General features: G+C 43.3%; 2 protein-coding genes across 2 annotated transcripts; both read right to left on the bottom strand.

Moving 5' to 3' along the window:
- Positions 1 to 14,064: 14,064 nt before the first annotated feature.
- LOC133733177 (uncharacterized) lies at positions 14,065 to 14,703 on the bottom strand. The gene has a single exon (XM_062160832.1). It carries the CDS (start codon positions 14,701 to 14,703, stop codon positions 14,065 to 14,067), a length of 639 nt encoding a protein of 212 aa, XP_062016816.1.
- LOC133733095 (uncharacterized) lies at positions 14,703 to 15,620 on the bottom strand. The gene has a single exon (XM_062160732.1). The coding sequence runs from the start codon at positions 15,618 to 15,620 to the stop codon at positions 14,703 to 14,705; it is 918 nt and encodes a 305-aa protein (XP_062016716.1).
- Between the last annotated feature and the right edge of the window lie 383 nt (positions 15,621 to 16,003).

Here is a 16,003-nt window from a genome sequence, read left to right as displayed (position 1 = left end):
CTGGCTGAAAACACATCTCTAATGCAACCTAGTGCTTGGGGATCCTAGCACTAGTTTGAGGGGGGATGTTAAGAGTATAGGGTCAAAGTCACGGTCAATATAGATGGTCAATATAGGGGGCTTATCCTTTACTGTGAGTGAGTTAGTCATCTTTGTAAAAAAAACTACCTTGAAGAAATATCAGTTTTTGTTGTAAATATTTGTGGATAATCATGTAAATAGATGTTGAGTAATAGGTGCCTATCCCTATAGATTGGTGATTGATAGGTTGTAATTGTAGGAGTGATTGGATTGTAATTAAGCATTACCCTTCTGTGTACACCATGTAGTCCTATATAAGGCTCCTCATGGTGAGATGAATAATACACATATTCTATTCTCTACGTCTATACTCTCTCTCTCTCTCAAATTCGTTTACTATAGTTTTACAACACGTTATCAGCACGATACTCTAACCCAAGCCCTAGCCAGGCAAACCCCCCCTGCTGCAGCCTGTTTTCACGCCCCGAAACCTCTTGATCGGGACCTCAGATCAAAATCTTTCCTTCATCAAAGTTGTTCGTCTCTGCCTCTTCTATCTGACCTCCAAATTTCAGCCCTATTGGAGTCGTTTTGAGACCTGTACACCATTCGAAGTGGGAGTTGTTCAGAAGAGAATCTGCTCCGTGTTCACGACTAGCTCTAAGATTTGGATCGAATAGCTTTGAGATTCGGGATTTCCTACCAGAAGAGGCGAATAGCTCTTGGATTGACTGAGAAGACGACCTTCTCAGTTCTGCACACATAAGCTGAAGATTCATCCGTCCTTCATCAAGTAATGTTTTCCAAAACCTAATTTTATATTCATGCTTATTGAGCCTATTGATTGAATATGAAAAATCACCATAATGCATGAACCCTAACAAGTCCTACATGATTTATTTACTTGGTATACGTATTTGTATATATTTGTTCATGTGTTTGGGATTGTTTGATTGGGAAAGAAAAGAGAAAAATTTATGGACTGCAACTATATATATGTGGTACATGGTCCAGTAGTACCAAATCAATATCAGTAACATCAATTCAACAAGAAACAGAAAGAAAAAAAAAAAAAAAAACAGATTGTGCAGTTGCTGGGATTCGAACCCAGCTAAAATAGGTACCAACTCAACATGTTGTCCGCTGTACCACTATGGCAAGTTAGTATGTGTTAACACTATTTAGTATTAATTCTGCCAGAAGCAGATTTGAGACCAATTAATTGGTGATTGATCAACCCGTGATTTGATTTTGATTGATTTTATCCAAAGCAATTACCATAGTAATTTATGCTCATTACCACAATTACTTCATTGTCACATTGAGACAATTCTGAATTATTGCATGAATTATGATAGAAGAATTATGGGCTTAATTTTTGGTTTTACACATTTGAATTATGCCATTACAATTCCTTATGCTAGAAGCATTATGGGCTAAATTATTACCCGATTATTACATAAACATTATGCCAGAAGCATTTGCCCAATTTATTTATATGAAATGCCAGAAGCATTAATGGGATTTGAACCCAATTCCTCAGGTACTTAATGAACCAGAAGTTCATACAAAAATATTGAACCAGAAGTTCACACGTATCGAACCCGTAGTTTCGATAACATTGAAAGGTTATGAATCTTTCCAAGTAGGCGCACCCAATTCGATGCGATGTCTAGGCAAGATACAAAGAGGCTGTGTACTTAAGAGAGCCTCGCTCCACCCAAACCTCATACTCTTACCTGGTCGTATTTAATTGGAGTTACCAAAAGGGTTGAGTAATAACTTTTCCTTCCTTGGCAGACCAGCTTGAGCCCAGCAGGCCCACTTTCCCTCAGCAGGACCTAGCAGCCCAGCAGGTCTCACACACCATTTGACTTACGCATGAAAGCCCGGATCACAAGCCTGCAGACTAAGCCCGATAGGCTTCACTATCAAGCCCACTCCTTCTTTGGTCCAGCAGAATCAAAATAAAAGGAAAAATGATTTCATATTGTAAATAGATTCACCATATCTAATATGTGTAATTAATTTCCAGAAGCATTTATTCACATAATTGTGTGATAGTTAATATGTTAAATTAGTAGCATGCAATTAATATCTCAATTGATTTGTGATTTTTATTTATCCAATTTGTGATATTATTTCAATTTGTTCAATTCAATATTATTGAGTTACTTGTCTAAATTTTCGCACTAGAATATATGTGTAGAAAATGCAGGTACCCAATGAACTAGAAGTTCTAAATGAACCAGTAGTTCATACATATATCGAACTTGTAGTTTCGATAAGTTTCGATAATGCCGTTTAAGAAACTTGAAGTTTCCTTCATAAATTCACCACACACGATAAAACCAGTAGATTTTACATGTCTAATCCGATTTTTCATACCATGTTATAGAACCTGAAGTTCTCATTACTTGCTTATGGATGATACTACCCAAAACACTAATATTATTTGTTCCTTTCCTGTAAGAAATGTCAAATCTCAACATGTTTTGACCTTGTTGCTTTGGAGGTTTCCAGAAGAAACTATCTAAAGTGGACTCAAGATGTGAAAATTCATCTGACTGCAAAGAAGATGAGATCAACAATCAATGCTAACAATGTCATCATTGAGACTTTTAATATGAGTGCCATAATTTTCAAAAGGGAAACATATGGAGAAAACACTCCAAGTTGAGTATACGATGAAGAGGATACACAGACTCTTTGGGTTGCTCTGGAAGAGCACTTTCACCATCAGATGACCATTTTCTTGCTTGAAGCAAGACATGATTGGCAGAACAAAATTAGCCCATATGACTGTCTGCCACTTGGCCAAAGCCCAAGAGGCCACATAATCAGGCTCCACGTGGCCAAGGCCCACGTGGTAGGAACCATGATGCCATAACTCAGCAAGCCCGAGTTGAAAGGAACACTGGTCAGGCTCGCTGCCACCAGAATCAGCATGATCTTTGTTATCAATGTGGAGGAATTGACTGCTGGTCCCGTACCTGTTGTGCGATAGCCTAAGCAGTAGATGAGTATTACGCCGGTTGCGGAACTCGAAATACCAACTTTATTACAGGGTCATTTTCTATCGATTCCACACTAGAGATCACGGATTTTCAGGCAGTTACTGAACATACCGAGGATTAGAACTCGAAGACATGGGTATAATTGGCCCCTTGTGCCATATCTATTTCATCTTAATGAATAAAACATCTTCGGATTTTGGTGATTTATGTTTTCAATTATTTTGGATTATAGAAATGTGGTTATGTTCGAATATATTTAATTCAATAAACTTATTTATACATGTGATCCATTGAATTAAATAAATGAATAGGCATATTCTGTGGGGAAGTTTGTTGTCTGGTTAAAAGTGCTATTACGCACACCATACTCCCAGATCGGAGATATTTTTCAAACTTATGTCTATTCATACCTCTGTGACAACCGTATCAGGCCAATCCAACCTGATAGAGGGTTATGGCAAGACCCACTGTATGTTGTCCAATGGTACTGAACCTACCATTAATGAGGCCTTATAATCTCCACATTCCAGAAGAATGTTATTGAGTATTAAGGATATTCGAACCAACGGTTACCACGTTGAAATCACTGAGAAAAATGAGTGTAATATCTTTGCATAACCTCCAAGTGTGTGGCCAGAAGCGTACATTGGAGAAATTGAAATCTGTTAGCTAGAAGCTAACTAATTCAAGCAACTACTTGCTATGGCATGACCGTTTGGGACACCCAAGTCAAAGTATGATGCACCGTATCCTCAACTCATCGTAGGTGCATCCCCTTCTAAATAAGGGTCTTGTATATAATGACACGCTATGCGATACTAGACCATCATATGCAAAGACTAGTACATACACCACCATTTTTCTGCACAGAATGCAAGGGAAATTTGTGGACATATCCAACCACCATGTGGACCAGTTAAATATTAATGGTTTTGGTTGATGTATCGACAAAGTGATCACATGTTACACTATTGTCCGCAAGAAAACGCTGATTTTGCTAAACTCTCACCCAGATCATGAAATTGAGGGTTCACCACTCGGATTATCCCATAAAGTCTATAAGACTTGATAATACCGGAGAGTTTACATCGAAGTCTTTCGATGATTATTGCATATCCCTTGGGATTGATACTGAACATATAGTTCCCTATGTTCACACCCAAGATGGTCTCACAAATAGTATCTTGGTAATGCGCACCAAGCTTCTAGTTTTTGTGTGGGGCTATGCAATCTTGCATGCAGTTATGTTGGTCCCGTTGAGGCCCACTGCTACCCAACCTTACTCCGTGTTACAGCTGGTGACTGGGTACGAACCTGAAGTTTCGCACTTACACGCATTTGGGTGTGCAGTCCACGTGCCAATTGTGTCGTCACAACGTACAAAATTGGGTCCTCAACAAAGGATGGGCATGTATGTCGATTATGAATCTCATCCATTATGTGCTCTTTAGAACCCTTGACAGCGATCTCTTTACCGCTAGATTTGCGGATTAATTGTCACTTTGATGAGACAGTCTTCCCACCGTTAGGGGGAGATAAGAACGTCACCGTTCCTGATGAACGGCGTTAATTAACATGGAATGTCCCCACAATGTCTCATCTTGATCCCCAAAGTGAAGTGCGAACAATTCTAGATCTATAGAGTATAAGAATACAATATGCCAGACACTTTCTCTGATCTAGCAAAAGTGACGAGATCATATATACCTGCTGCAAATATGCCTGCAAGGATAGATGTCCTTGTAGGACACGTCACCCCAGATGGACGAGGTACGACCATGGCGGCTAACCAGTCACATGTTCCTACCCAGAAGCGAGGTAGACCACTAGGTTCGAAGGATTCTTATCCCCGGAAGAGGGTAAAACTGGCACAAACCAATCCATTAGACATCGCGATCTCAACTGATCCATCTCACGAGACAATTCCGGATTATGGGTCCGTCCTAGAAGAGACAACGTTGGGGGACGCTCCAACGTCTGAACCCACTCCCGAGAATAGAGAAATCTCGGTAAATTATGCATGCTTAAGTGAGATCTGGAATCGGAATGAGATTATCATCGATGATATATTTGTATTCGCAATAGCTACCGAAATTATAAATAGCAATGACATCGAACCTCGCTCCGTTGATGAATGTCAACGTAGAGACGACTGGCCAAAATGGAAAGAAGCAATCCAGGTCGAATTAGATTCCTTGACAAAGAGAAAGGTGTTTGGGCTTGTAGTTCCCACACCTCCCCATGTTAAACCTGTAGGATTTAAATGGGTATTTGTAAGGAAGCGTAATGAGAAAAACGAGATTGTGATACACAAGACTCGTCTATTGGCGCAAGAATTTTCTCAACGCCTTGTGATTGATTAAGAGGAGGCGTATTCTCCCGTAATGGACGTCATAACGTTCTGCTACCTTATCAGTTTGGTAGTTTTCTGAAAAACTGAATATGCAGCTTATGAATGTGGTCACAGCTTATCTCTATGGGGATCACGATACAGAGATATACATAAAAGTTCCTAAAGGACTTAATATACCCGATGCAAATAGTTCTAGACCACGGAACACGCTCTTCATTAGTTTTGAGGCGTTCACTTTATGGATTGAAACAATCCAGACGGAGGTGGTATAACCGTCTAAGTGAATATTTAATCGGGATGGGATATGTGAATAACAAACTATGCCCATGCGTGTTTATTAAGGAAACAAGTTCCTAGTTTGGAATTGTGGCGGTCTATGTCAATGACATGAATTTGATCGATACTCCTGAAGAGATCAAGGAAATCGCAAAGCACCTGAAGTTGGAATTTGAGATGAAAGGCTTTGGGAGAACAAATTATTGTCTTGGCCTGGAGCCCGAGCACAGTGCAGATGAAATTTTGGTCCATCAACCAAATTACATCCAGAAGATGTTAAGATGCTTTAATGAGGATAAAAGCAAGCACACCCATGGTCGTCTGAAGTCTAGAGAGAACCGTATCGTCCTGCAGATGATAACGAAGAGATATTGGTGCCAGAAGTCTCATATCTAAGTGCAATAGGCGCATTATTGTACTTGGCTCAATGCCCTAGATAGGACATCTCATTCGATGTGAACTTGTTAGCTAGATATAGCTTTGCGCCAACACGCCGCCACTGGAATGGCATAAAAGACATTTTTCGCTACCTTAGAGGTACAACGGATATGGGCTTATTCTATCCCTATGCATCAAGGAATGGATCAAATCCCCTTGATCCTCAGAATGATGCTTGCCTTGTTGGATATATATGTTGATATAGACTATCTATCAGACCCGCACAAGGCACGTTCCCAAACTGGTTATGTCTTTACCATTGGGAATACTGAAATTTCTTGGAGGTCTACGAAATAGACACTTGTTGCGACCTCTTCGAATCATGCTGAGATACTAGCTTTTCAAGAAGCAGTATGTGAATGTACATGGCTAAGAGCCGTTACAAAGCATGTTCGAAGCACATGTGGACTGCATTCCACCACTGATGAACCAACCATTATCTACGAGGATAATGCTGCTTACATAGAGCAGATAAAGATGAGTTTCATCAAAGGAGACAACACCAAACATATTGTACCGAAGTTCTCCTTCAATTAGCAACAACAGGAGCATCAGAAGATTGAAGTTAAGCATATTTGATTTGAAGACAATCATGCAGACCTCTTTACCAAGTCACTACCAAAGTCTACATTCCAGAAGCATGTTCAAGGTATTGGTCTACGTAAACTATCTGAATTACCTAACATGTAATTTTCAGGGGGAGTCGAAATTAGGGGGAGAATCCTGAAGCATACCCACTTGACCATCGTGTACTCTTTTCGTTATTCGTCCAGGGTTATTTTGTCCCACTGGGTTTTGTTACCTGGAAAGGTTTTAACGAGGCACATCTTTAGAATGGTCACCCCACTTATACTACATCCTGAAGATGCTTTGATTTGACATATATGCATTTGCTCATCTTTTCCCTTCGACCACGGGTTTCTCCCATTGGGTTTACCGGGCAAGATTTTGGTGTAGCAACTCTAATGCATCTCTCTCGTAGACATACTACCTACTTATGGTGCTGATAAGAAGACTTCACCTATCTCTAAAGCTGTGATACTGCTACTCCACTCTCAAGCGCGTTGTGCTTTTTTTCTCCTTCGACCAAGGTTGTTTTTTTCCCACAGAGTTTTTATTACTTGGCAAGGTTTTTGACGAGACAACTTATAAGCGTTCAGCCTATGCAACACTATTGACATGGAATATCCAAGGGGGAGTGTTGTAAATATTTGTGGATAATCATGTAAATAGATGTTGAGTAATAGGTGTCTATCCCTATAGATTGGTGATTGATAGGTTGTAATTGTAGGAGTGATTGGATTGTAATTAAGCATTACCCTTTTGTGTACACCATGTAGTCCTATATAAGGCTCCTCATGGTGAGATGAATAATACACACATTCTATTCTCTACGTCTATACTCTCTCTCTCTCAAATTCGTTTACTATAGTTTTACAACAGTTTTCCCCTTCTCTCTCGTTGTTCTTCTTCTTCTTCTTCATTCTCAGTAGCCTCCATAGCTTTTCTTCTAGATTTCTTCATCTTTCGTCAACCTTACCATGAATTTTAACACCCATGCTTATGGTCCTTAAAGAACAATCCAAAAAAATGCACAGAGGAGCACTGTACAGCGTTGCTGAAGAAAAAATTTACAACAATTTCCAGTTCTAGATTTTCGGTACTAATCATTATGGGATCAAGAGTCATTATACCGGCGTTGGCCATGGTTGGCTGGCCAGAGTTGTTCATGATCCGTTAGACGAGTTCTACAAATTGCCAAATAAAACACCCAAAATTACGTAAAACTTTCCTGAACGCTTTCAGATCAGAAGGGGCATCCATCGCTCTCCCATATTATCCGTTGAGAGACAATATACAACCCAAAAATGTGCACAGATTTAACATGTTAAAGGTTGTTTTATCTGCTGCTCAGACTTTAAATCCGGACAGTTATGTGGTGGTAGTGTTATGCACAGTGGCAGATCTAGGATTTGAAAATTGGGTGGGCTACATTTTTAGACCTCTTTCTTTGGGCGAAGTCCAATTGTTTATTTTATTTTATTTTTTCAGTATGACTATACAAGTGTAGGAGTTGAGTATATATTATTGAAATGGGCACAACAATCACAATCCCAACAACTGGTGCAGAATTATTGTGTGTGTATTGTGGAAATGATAGAAGAGTAGGGTTGCTTTGTCTTCTCAGCCATAATTCACTTCCACCAATACGTTAAAACTTTAGACCAAATTACTCATTTTTGGTCTATCTAAACAAACCCAAATAAAAGAACCAAGAAAACCCAAGAACACTAACCAAACCCAGAAATTAGCAAAAATTCGGGTACTTGGCACTTTGGGAAGCCTCCAATTCTCACTGTCCCGTGTTATAGCGACTGAAAATCTGAAGGCTGAAGGACTAAAACGGAAGACAAAGGCTGAAGGACAAAGATGGAAGACAAATGATGATTTACGCAGAAAATTTTCCTTTCTCGAAGTCCTGATTTGGCTGGGTGTGAGACTGGGTTATAGGTATACTTGGGAGATTTTCAACCGAAACTTGGGTTGGGCTAGCCCTTGACTTAGTTACTCCCCTGGTTATGCGGGAATGTATGTTCAGAGCTTGCTTTCGTCACATGAGGACGAAAGTTTTGGACTCAGGTTGGCGAATCTAGGTTTACTGATGCTATATTTTATAAAGGCCAAGGCTATGCATTTGTATGTTCTACTTGTTTTCTCTTCAATCAACATCAATCTTATAAATAGATGATATGGTCAGAGAGAGACACGGGAAAGTTTCTAGAGAGAGAGGGACCTCATTCTCTCTAGAAATTTTCTCAAATCAGCCATCATTTTGAGAGTCTCACCATCACCTTCGTTTCCTCTATCACCACCACCACCATTACTTTTACCTCCATCTCCACTCCATCCACCCAGCCTTTTTCTTGACCAGATCTACCCTTTTCCTTCATTTTCTTCCTCTTTCCCTTCCCTGTATTTCCTTCAAGTTCTCCATCTACCCATCACTAACTACTTCCATCATGAGCTTCGCAATGACTGGGCGAGCTCTCACTCTCACCAACCCCATCACCTCTTCACTCCATCATCACAACCCAAATCCTATCTCACATAAACTTTTCATCAATTTTTTAGCACAGATTTTCCTCATCCTTTGTTATTGTTCTTGTTTGACAGGTTTGATCTATTTAGCTTTCAGATCTGCTCCATGCTCTACCACCTCTAAACAAACTTTCACCCGCTGGCGAATTTTTGTTATCTCAACAGAGGGTGTCCAGATTACCTCGGTAATCACTCCCTCTTCGGTTACTCAATTTCTATTGGGCGTTCTTGAGCCCGGAATGTGTCACAACCAATTACTAAAATTTCGGATATCGAGGAAATATCGACCGTCTAAAAAATAGAAATATCGAGAAATTATCGATATTAGTAAATTTTAGAGAAAAATTATAGAAATTTAAAGAAAAACATGGAAGTTTTAAATGAAACTTTAAGAGGTGTTTATTCAATAAATTGTCTACCCTATTTCAAAAGAATATGTTGAACAAACTTCATTTTAGAATCGGTCGTAGTAATTAAGGGTTAATAAGTACTATAAGCTGAATCGATGAGAAACAAATATTATTGAATTTGGCTTAATACATCCCATCATTCACATGCTAGTTGGTTTTTATTAGTTATGAATGATGAGACCAAGAAAATAAATAAAAATCAAATACTTTGTAACATTGAGTATCTATTTTGTATTCCAAATCAAAGAATGATAAATATTTGGAGTAAAGGAATGCAACTGGGGAAATAGAAAGAAAGTGCATGTCACGCTTATGTTGAAATTTTCATATTTATATTGTTAGAATTTCCAAAGGACTAAATTCATTTTAACTCCTCTAACTTTAGGTCGATCTTCACTTCAGTCCCTGAACTTTTTTTTTTAATCACGTTGGTCCTTGCAGTTTCAATTTTCATCACCCGCGTCCAAAATTCAAACGTGGCTCCAAATATGACGTCACGCGCTGAGTTGGCCTCGACACTATGGTCCACTTTTCAGCTTTGTCCCCTCAGATTGTGGTAATTGTCGAAATTGCCCCTTGTTTTCCCTCTCTCTTCTGCTTCACTTGTCCACAGCCTAAAACCAAATCATCTCTCTCTCATTCCTCATTCTCTCCAACTCCTCCTTCTTCGCCGGCTTCCTCGTCCTCAAAAATCATGCCACCACTGCCGGCATTCTAACCAGAAAACTCAGGTACGACAGAGGCACTTCCAGTAGCGTAGCACTCTGGAATCGTCGAGAACCACCAAGACCATTTCGGCCTTCCACAACAATTCGATTACCGAAGGCTTATTTACATGCTTGAGCTTCGATTCCCGGTTCGAGATGACGAGGAGTCTTGGGCAGAAGAGGAGGCGGCCTAGGGGTGAGCTGCGCCAACGACGGAGGGCAGATGCGCTAAAGCCTCGAGCTCTGAGTTTTGGGTCTGTGAATAGGCAAAAGAGTAGCGAACCGATCCTGAGTGTTGGTCGGTGAACCGGTCAGCTTCTGGATGACGTTGTAGACCGGAGGCTAGTGCTGATTGGGCGGCTGCTGTTGAGGCTGTGTAGCAGAGGATTGGAGCTTAACCGATGCGTTTTGGGGGTAATCGGAGCAAAAGGCGGAGGACGAGGCCGGTCGAAATTGGGTCTTCGAGTTATGGGCTTAGAGATCTTGTGGGATAGGGTTTAGGATCTGGATATGAAAGAAACAGAGACCCTTTTGGATCTAGAAGATCTCACAGGAATTTGATTGTGTGGTGGCCTGTGGTTGATGGGCAGTGAGAGAGTGTGTGAGTTTTGAGATGAAGCTTTGGTTTTGCTGAGCTCACTTCTCTGAGAAGTGCGGTGGCCTGAATCGGGCTTGACGAGGATGAAGGAGGAAGATTAAGAAGCAGAAGAGAGAGAAAATACAGAGAAGAAATAATAAAAAAATAGAAATTAGCTAGATTAAATTCTAATAAAAGAAAAAATAAATTAGATTAAATTAGAAATGTTTATTTTTCCCTTCTTGGGGGTTTAAAGTCTGAAAAGTGGGCCCCCATGTCGGGGCCAACTCAGCTTGTGACGTCATCTTTGGAGCCAATTTTGAAATTTGGACGTGGGTGATGAAAATTGAAACTGCAAGGACCAACGTGATTAAAATAAAAGTTCAGGGACTGAAGTGAAGATCGACCGAAAGCTCTAAACTTTTGGTTATTGAATTGTGTTCCGTTGTCGCATATGATATATCGCGGGATACCGAATCGACATATAATGTTCCGCCATGTGAATGTTGCCACGGTCTTTCCCGTAATCGTGGCATATGAATCTGCTTCGACCCATTTTGTGTGGTAGACTGCAGCAAGTAGCGCGTACTTGAGTTCGCCGGGTACCGTCGATAAGGGACCGACTATATCCATTCCCCATCTAGCGAAAGGCCATGGGCTGGCTAATGTATGAAGCTCTTCGGCAGGCAAATGGCTTACTGGCGCGTGCCGTTGGCATTGCTTACATTTCTTGGCATATTGTTCGGCCTCCCGCAATAGATATGGCCAATAGTATCCTTGAGAGAGTATCTTATGTGCAAGGGTCCTGCCGCCGAGGTACGCCCCACATGATCCTTCGTGAACTTCTTCAAGGACGAGCCTTGCCTGAGAAGGGCCCAGGCATCTAAGGTATGGTCAGGAAAATGAGCGCCTAAAAAGTTCTTCCTCGACCACTAGGTATCGTGCAGCCTTCATCCTGAGCTTTCTGGCCTCAATTGGATCGTCTGACTGTATGCCAAATTCGAGGTAATTGACAATTTGACCTCTCCAGTGTTTCGGAATTGACTCGACCGCCATAACCTGTCGTCGCGGCCTGTTACCTTCAATGCTTGGTCCTTCGAGCACCTCGATCTTAACGATGTTGATGACCTCCGTGCAACCTGAAGCGGCTTTAGCCAACTCATCTGCACGGGAATTCTTCTCGCGAGGTACCTTGACCAGTGAAAGTTGTTCGAACCCGCGCATCAATTCTTGAACCAAGTCCTGATAGGACATGCGTTCGTCCTTGGCGGCGTAGTCGTCATTAGACAACCCGACAACTAGCTGCGAGTCTGAATATACCTGCAAGCATTGGATTCGTAGCTTCTTTGCCAAGGTTAAGCCCGTCACCAAAGCTTCATATTCAGCCACGTTGTTTGATGCCAGAAAATTGAGATGAACCGCGCACTCGCCCCTGAGAAATTAGATGCGCCGTCGACGTGCGTCTCCCAGGATGGATCCTGCCATGAAACTTCGGGAATCGGTGCTGGGAAGTAACACTCGACCAAGAAATCTGCTAACGCCTGGCCCTTGAGTGCCGACCTCGGCTTATATGTAATGTCGAATTCACTTAGCTCGATTGCCCATTTGGCCATTCTTCCGGATGTGTCTGGTTTTGACAGGATGGCACGAATTGGCAAATGGTGTATACCGTGATGCTATGCCCCTCGAAGTATTGTCGCAACTTCCTTTTGGAAGTAACCAGGGCAAGGATTACCTTTCCGGACGAGGAGTACCTTGTCTCGGCATCCAGGAGGCTGCGGCTTATATAGGCTATGGGTTCTTGCCGATATCCCTCTTCCCTGAACAAGGCGGCGCTGGTGGCCACATCTGATATTGCCAAGTATATGCAGAGGGGCTCGCCGTCGCGGGGTACAGAGAGAAACTGTCTGCCGGATAAGTATTTTTTTAAATTAGCCAACGCTTTAGACTGCTCTGGGCCCCAAAAATTGGCTTGCTTATTCTTTAATGCGCGGAAGAAGGGTTTACATCGGTCTGTTAGCCGAGAAATAAAGCGACTCAACGCGGCGATGCGACCGGTTAATACTTGTATATCCTCTTTCGTCTCTGGGTCGCGCATTTGAACGATGGCTTCTACCTTCTCCGGATTTGGCTCGATCCCTCTTTTACTCATAAGATGTCCCATAAACGGTCCAGATGATACCCTAAATGCGCACTTGGTCGGATTGAGCCTCATGCCATACCGCCTTAATATCTCGAATGCTTCCCTTAGATGCTCTATGTGGTCATTCTGATGCTTACTTTTAACCACCATGTCATCAATGTAAACTTCCATGGTCTTCCCAAGTAAATCTTTGAACATTCGGTTGACGAGCCTCTTATAAGTCGCGCCAGCGTTGGTGAGGCCAAACGGCATGACCGTATAGCAATACAGGCCTCGTTCTGAAATGAACGCTGTTTTCTCCTGATCTTCTGGGGCCATAGGTATCTGGTTATAACCGGAGTATGCGTCCAAGAAAGATAAACGCTCGCACCCGGCAGTGGCGTTCACGAGTTGGTCAATCTTGGGGAGTGGATAACAATCTTTTAGGCATGCCTTGTTTAGATTCGAATAATCCACACACACTCGCCATTTTCCATTCTTCTTTCTTACTACGATCACGTTCAAGATCCAGGTTGGGCACCAAACTTCACGTATAAAGCCTACCTCAAGGAGGCGGTCAATCTCGTCGCTGATAATCTTATTCCTCTCGGGGGCAAAACGTCGTTGACGCTGCCTGTAAGGTCTGAAGCTTGGGTCTATATTTAACTTGTGACATGCAACACCTGGGTTGATTCTAGGCATATCCTTGTGTGACCATGCGAACACATCTTGATTTTCGCTCAGGAATTGCAATAAGCGAGCTTGTTCCTCTTCAGTTTGGAGGGTGCCTACCAGAACCTTCCTTTCGCCAGCAGCGTCAAGGGCTTCCTCTCGAAGCGGCTCAGTGGTCGCCAGTTCAGGTTCAGGTTCAATCTCCTCATCTTCTGGTAGGTCCTCCGTTAATTGCTATGTCGATGGACCCTCCTCGCCTTTATTCAACGGCGGAGAGCGCTTGATTTCCATGGCATACAATTTTTTGGAGAGCAGCTGATCGTCTCGAACCGATATCACCTACTGGTCATCGTCGAAAATAAATTTGAGTACCTAACACCTAGTCGAAGCCTCGGATCCCATCCTATGGAGCCAATCCCGGCCTAGAATGGCGTTGTAGGCCGATGGCTTCTTGACAGTGACGAAATCGACCTCCACAGTTTTCCCTCCCGTCGTCACTGGTAATGAAATCTCACCCACAGGCCATGTTTTAGAACCTTCAAAGGCCGTCAACGGGGCTCTGCTGTGATGGATAAGTGTCTTGTCTAATCCGAGCTGCTCAAACGCTTCCCAAAATATGACGCCGGCGCTGCTCCCGGCGTCGACCATTATCCGCCGCACGAGGGCGTCCGCGATTTGGGTAGTCACGACCAAGGCGTCCCGGTGGAGAAACTGGATGCCAATGGTATCTGCCGCGGAGAAACTAATTACCGATGTGGAGGACGAGCTCTGCCTCGCCGAGGGGCTACCCGCAATCTGGCATACTCTACGAATCTTCTCTGCCTGGCGGGTTTCTGACCTTAAGCGCACTTCCTCCTCCACAGCGGTATAAGGGGCTCCATGGATGGCCAATATTTCTCTGATGATCGGTTCCGTGCCTTTTGCCGGGATTCTGCTTTCAACCTTGTCTGTTGCCCTACCTCCATCGGTCTGGCTGTCGGATTGGTATTGACGTAACTTCCCTGCCTTCATCAACTGTGCAATGCCTCGCACTTGGGCAACCCGTGCCCGAACGCCTTATGGAGGGGGCAATATTTGGTCCGTTCAAATGCGTCTCTTGACTCTGGTTGAGGTGGGGGTTTCGTGAAGAGCCCTTCATGTTGGTGTTTTATGAATATGGTCGTAGGGCTTAAGGTGAACCATTCCTTAGGTAGGCGAGCTCGAGGCTTTGCCTCGTAGTAGTGTCGATTGTCCGGCCTTATGCTGGGGTGGTTGCCTCGATTTTGCCTTCTTTCATCACCGGAGGCAACGACACTGGTGTATCGGGCCTCGCGTGCTTCTTTGGCTCTTTCAATTCTGATCTCTCCCTCCACCCTTGTGATGATGTCGTCCATGTCCTTTGGCGGATCCCGCAATAAACTTTCGTATAATGGCGTCCCCAAAAGCAACCCCTCTCGGAAGGCGATCGCAGCAAATTGGGGATCACAGTTAACATGGCGCATTTCAGCTTTAAACCTCTCGAAAAAATTCCCTACCTTTTCTCCCGGCTTCTGCTTGGTACTAAACAGAGTCTCCATATCCTTCTTTTCCTTGCGATTGCAAAAGTATTGTGAAATGAAAGCGCGGCTCAATGTGTCGAAATCCGGTATGGAATGCGGCTTGAGATCTTGGAACCACGTCGATGTCGGCCCCGTGAGACTGGAAGGGAAGATCTTGCACATTAATTTCTCGTCGATTGTCTCGATGGACATCTGTTGTTTGTACACCTTGATATGGTCCACCGGGTCTGTTGTTCCGTCGTATTTGTGGAATACCAACGTGGTAAACCGGCGGGGTTTTTCCGCATTCAAAATGTCGTCGGTAAACGGAGACTTACCTACGTCCCTTGCGATTTCCGCCGCCAGCTCTCGTGGACCGGCACGTTTGCATGCATCAATCATCTTTTCCATCTTCTCGCGCCACGATTCGTTGCGCGCCCTCTTGGATTGGCCTAGTCCGGCTCCGCCGTTCTGCCCCCCATTCGACGTGCCTCCCACCCCCTCGAAGAGGGGTCTACCAGAGATTCCCCCGATTACGCCGCCGGCGCCTGCGTTTGCTGCCGCGTTGTTAGTTTGGTGAAGATCGTCGATGGCGTCGTCGTCTGACGAATCACTATCAAGTTGTAGGAACCTTTCAAGTTTTCGTCGACGACGAGCCTCGCGCGCGGTCTCGCTTTTCCTTCCGAAATTGCTCGAGTTCCTGCCTCAGCCTCTGCGTCTCGTCAGCTGGGGGCAAGTTCAAGTCGCCAATGGGGCTCGGGATGGACCCATTTGGCGGCTGGTGGGGAGGAATT

The sequence above is a fragment of the Rosa rugosa genome, chromosome 1 (genome assembly GCF_958449725.1).
Source record: "Rosa rugosa chromosome 1, drRosRugo1.1, whole genome shotgun sequence".
NCBI classification, from domain to species: Eukaryota; Viridiplantae; Streptophyta; class Magnoliopsida; order Rosales; family Rosaceae; genus Rosa; species Rosa rugosa.
This window is presented reverse-complemented; position numbering and strand designations above follow the sequence as displayed.

Bases quoted from the DNA above. Each gene is read 5' to 3' on its own strand.
- LOC133733177 (XM_062160832.1), bottom strand. From the start codon at position 14,703: ATGAAGGCAGGGAAGTTACGTCAATACCAATCCGACAGCCAGACCGAT.
- LOC133733095 (XM_062160732.1), bottom strand. From the start codon at position 15,620: ATGGAAAAGATGATTGATGCATGCAAACGTGCCGGTCCACGAGAGCTG.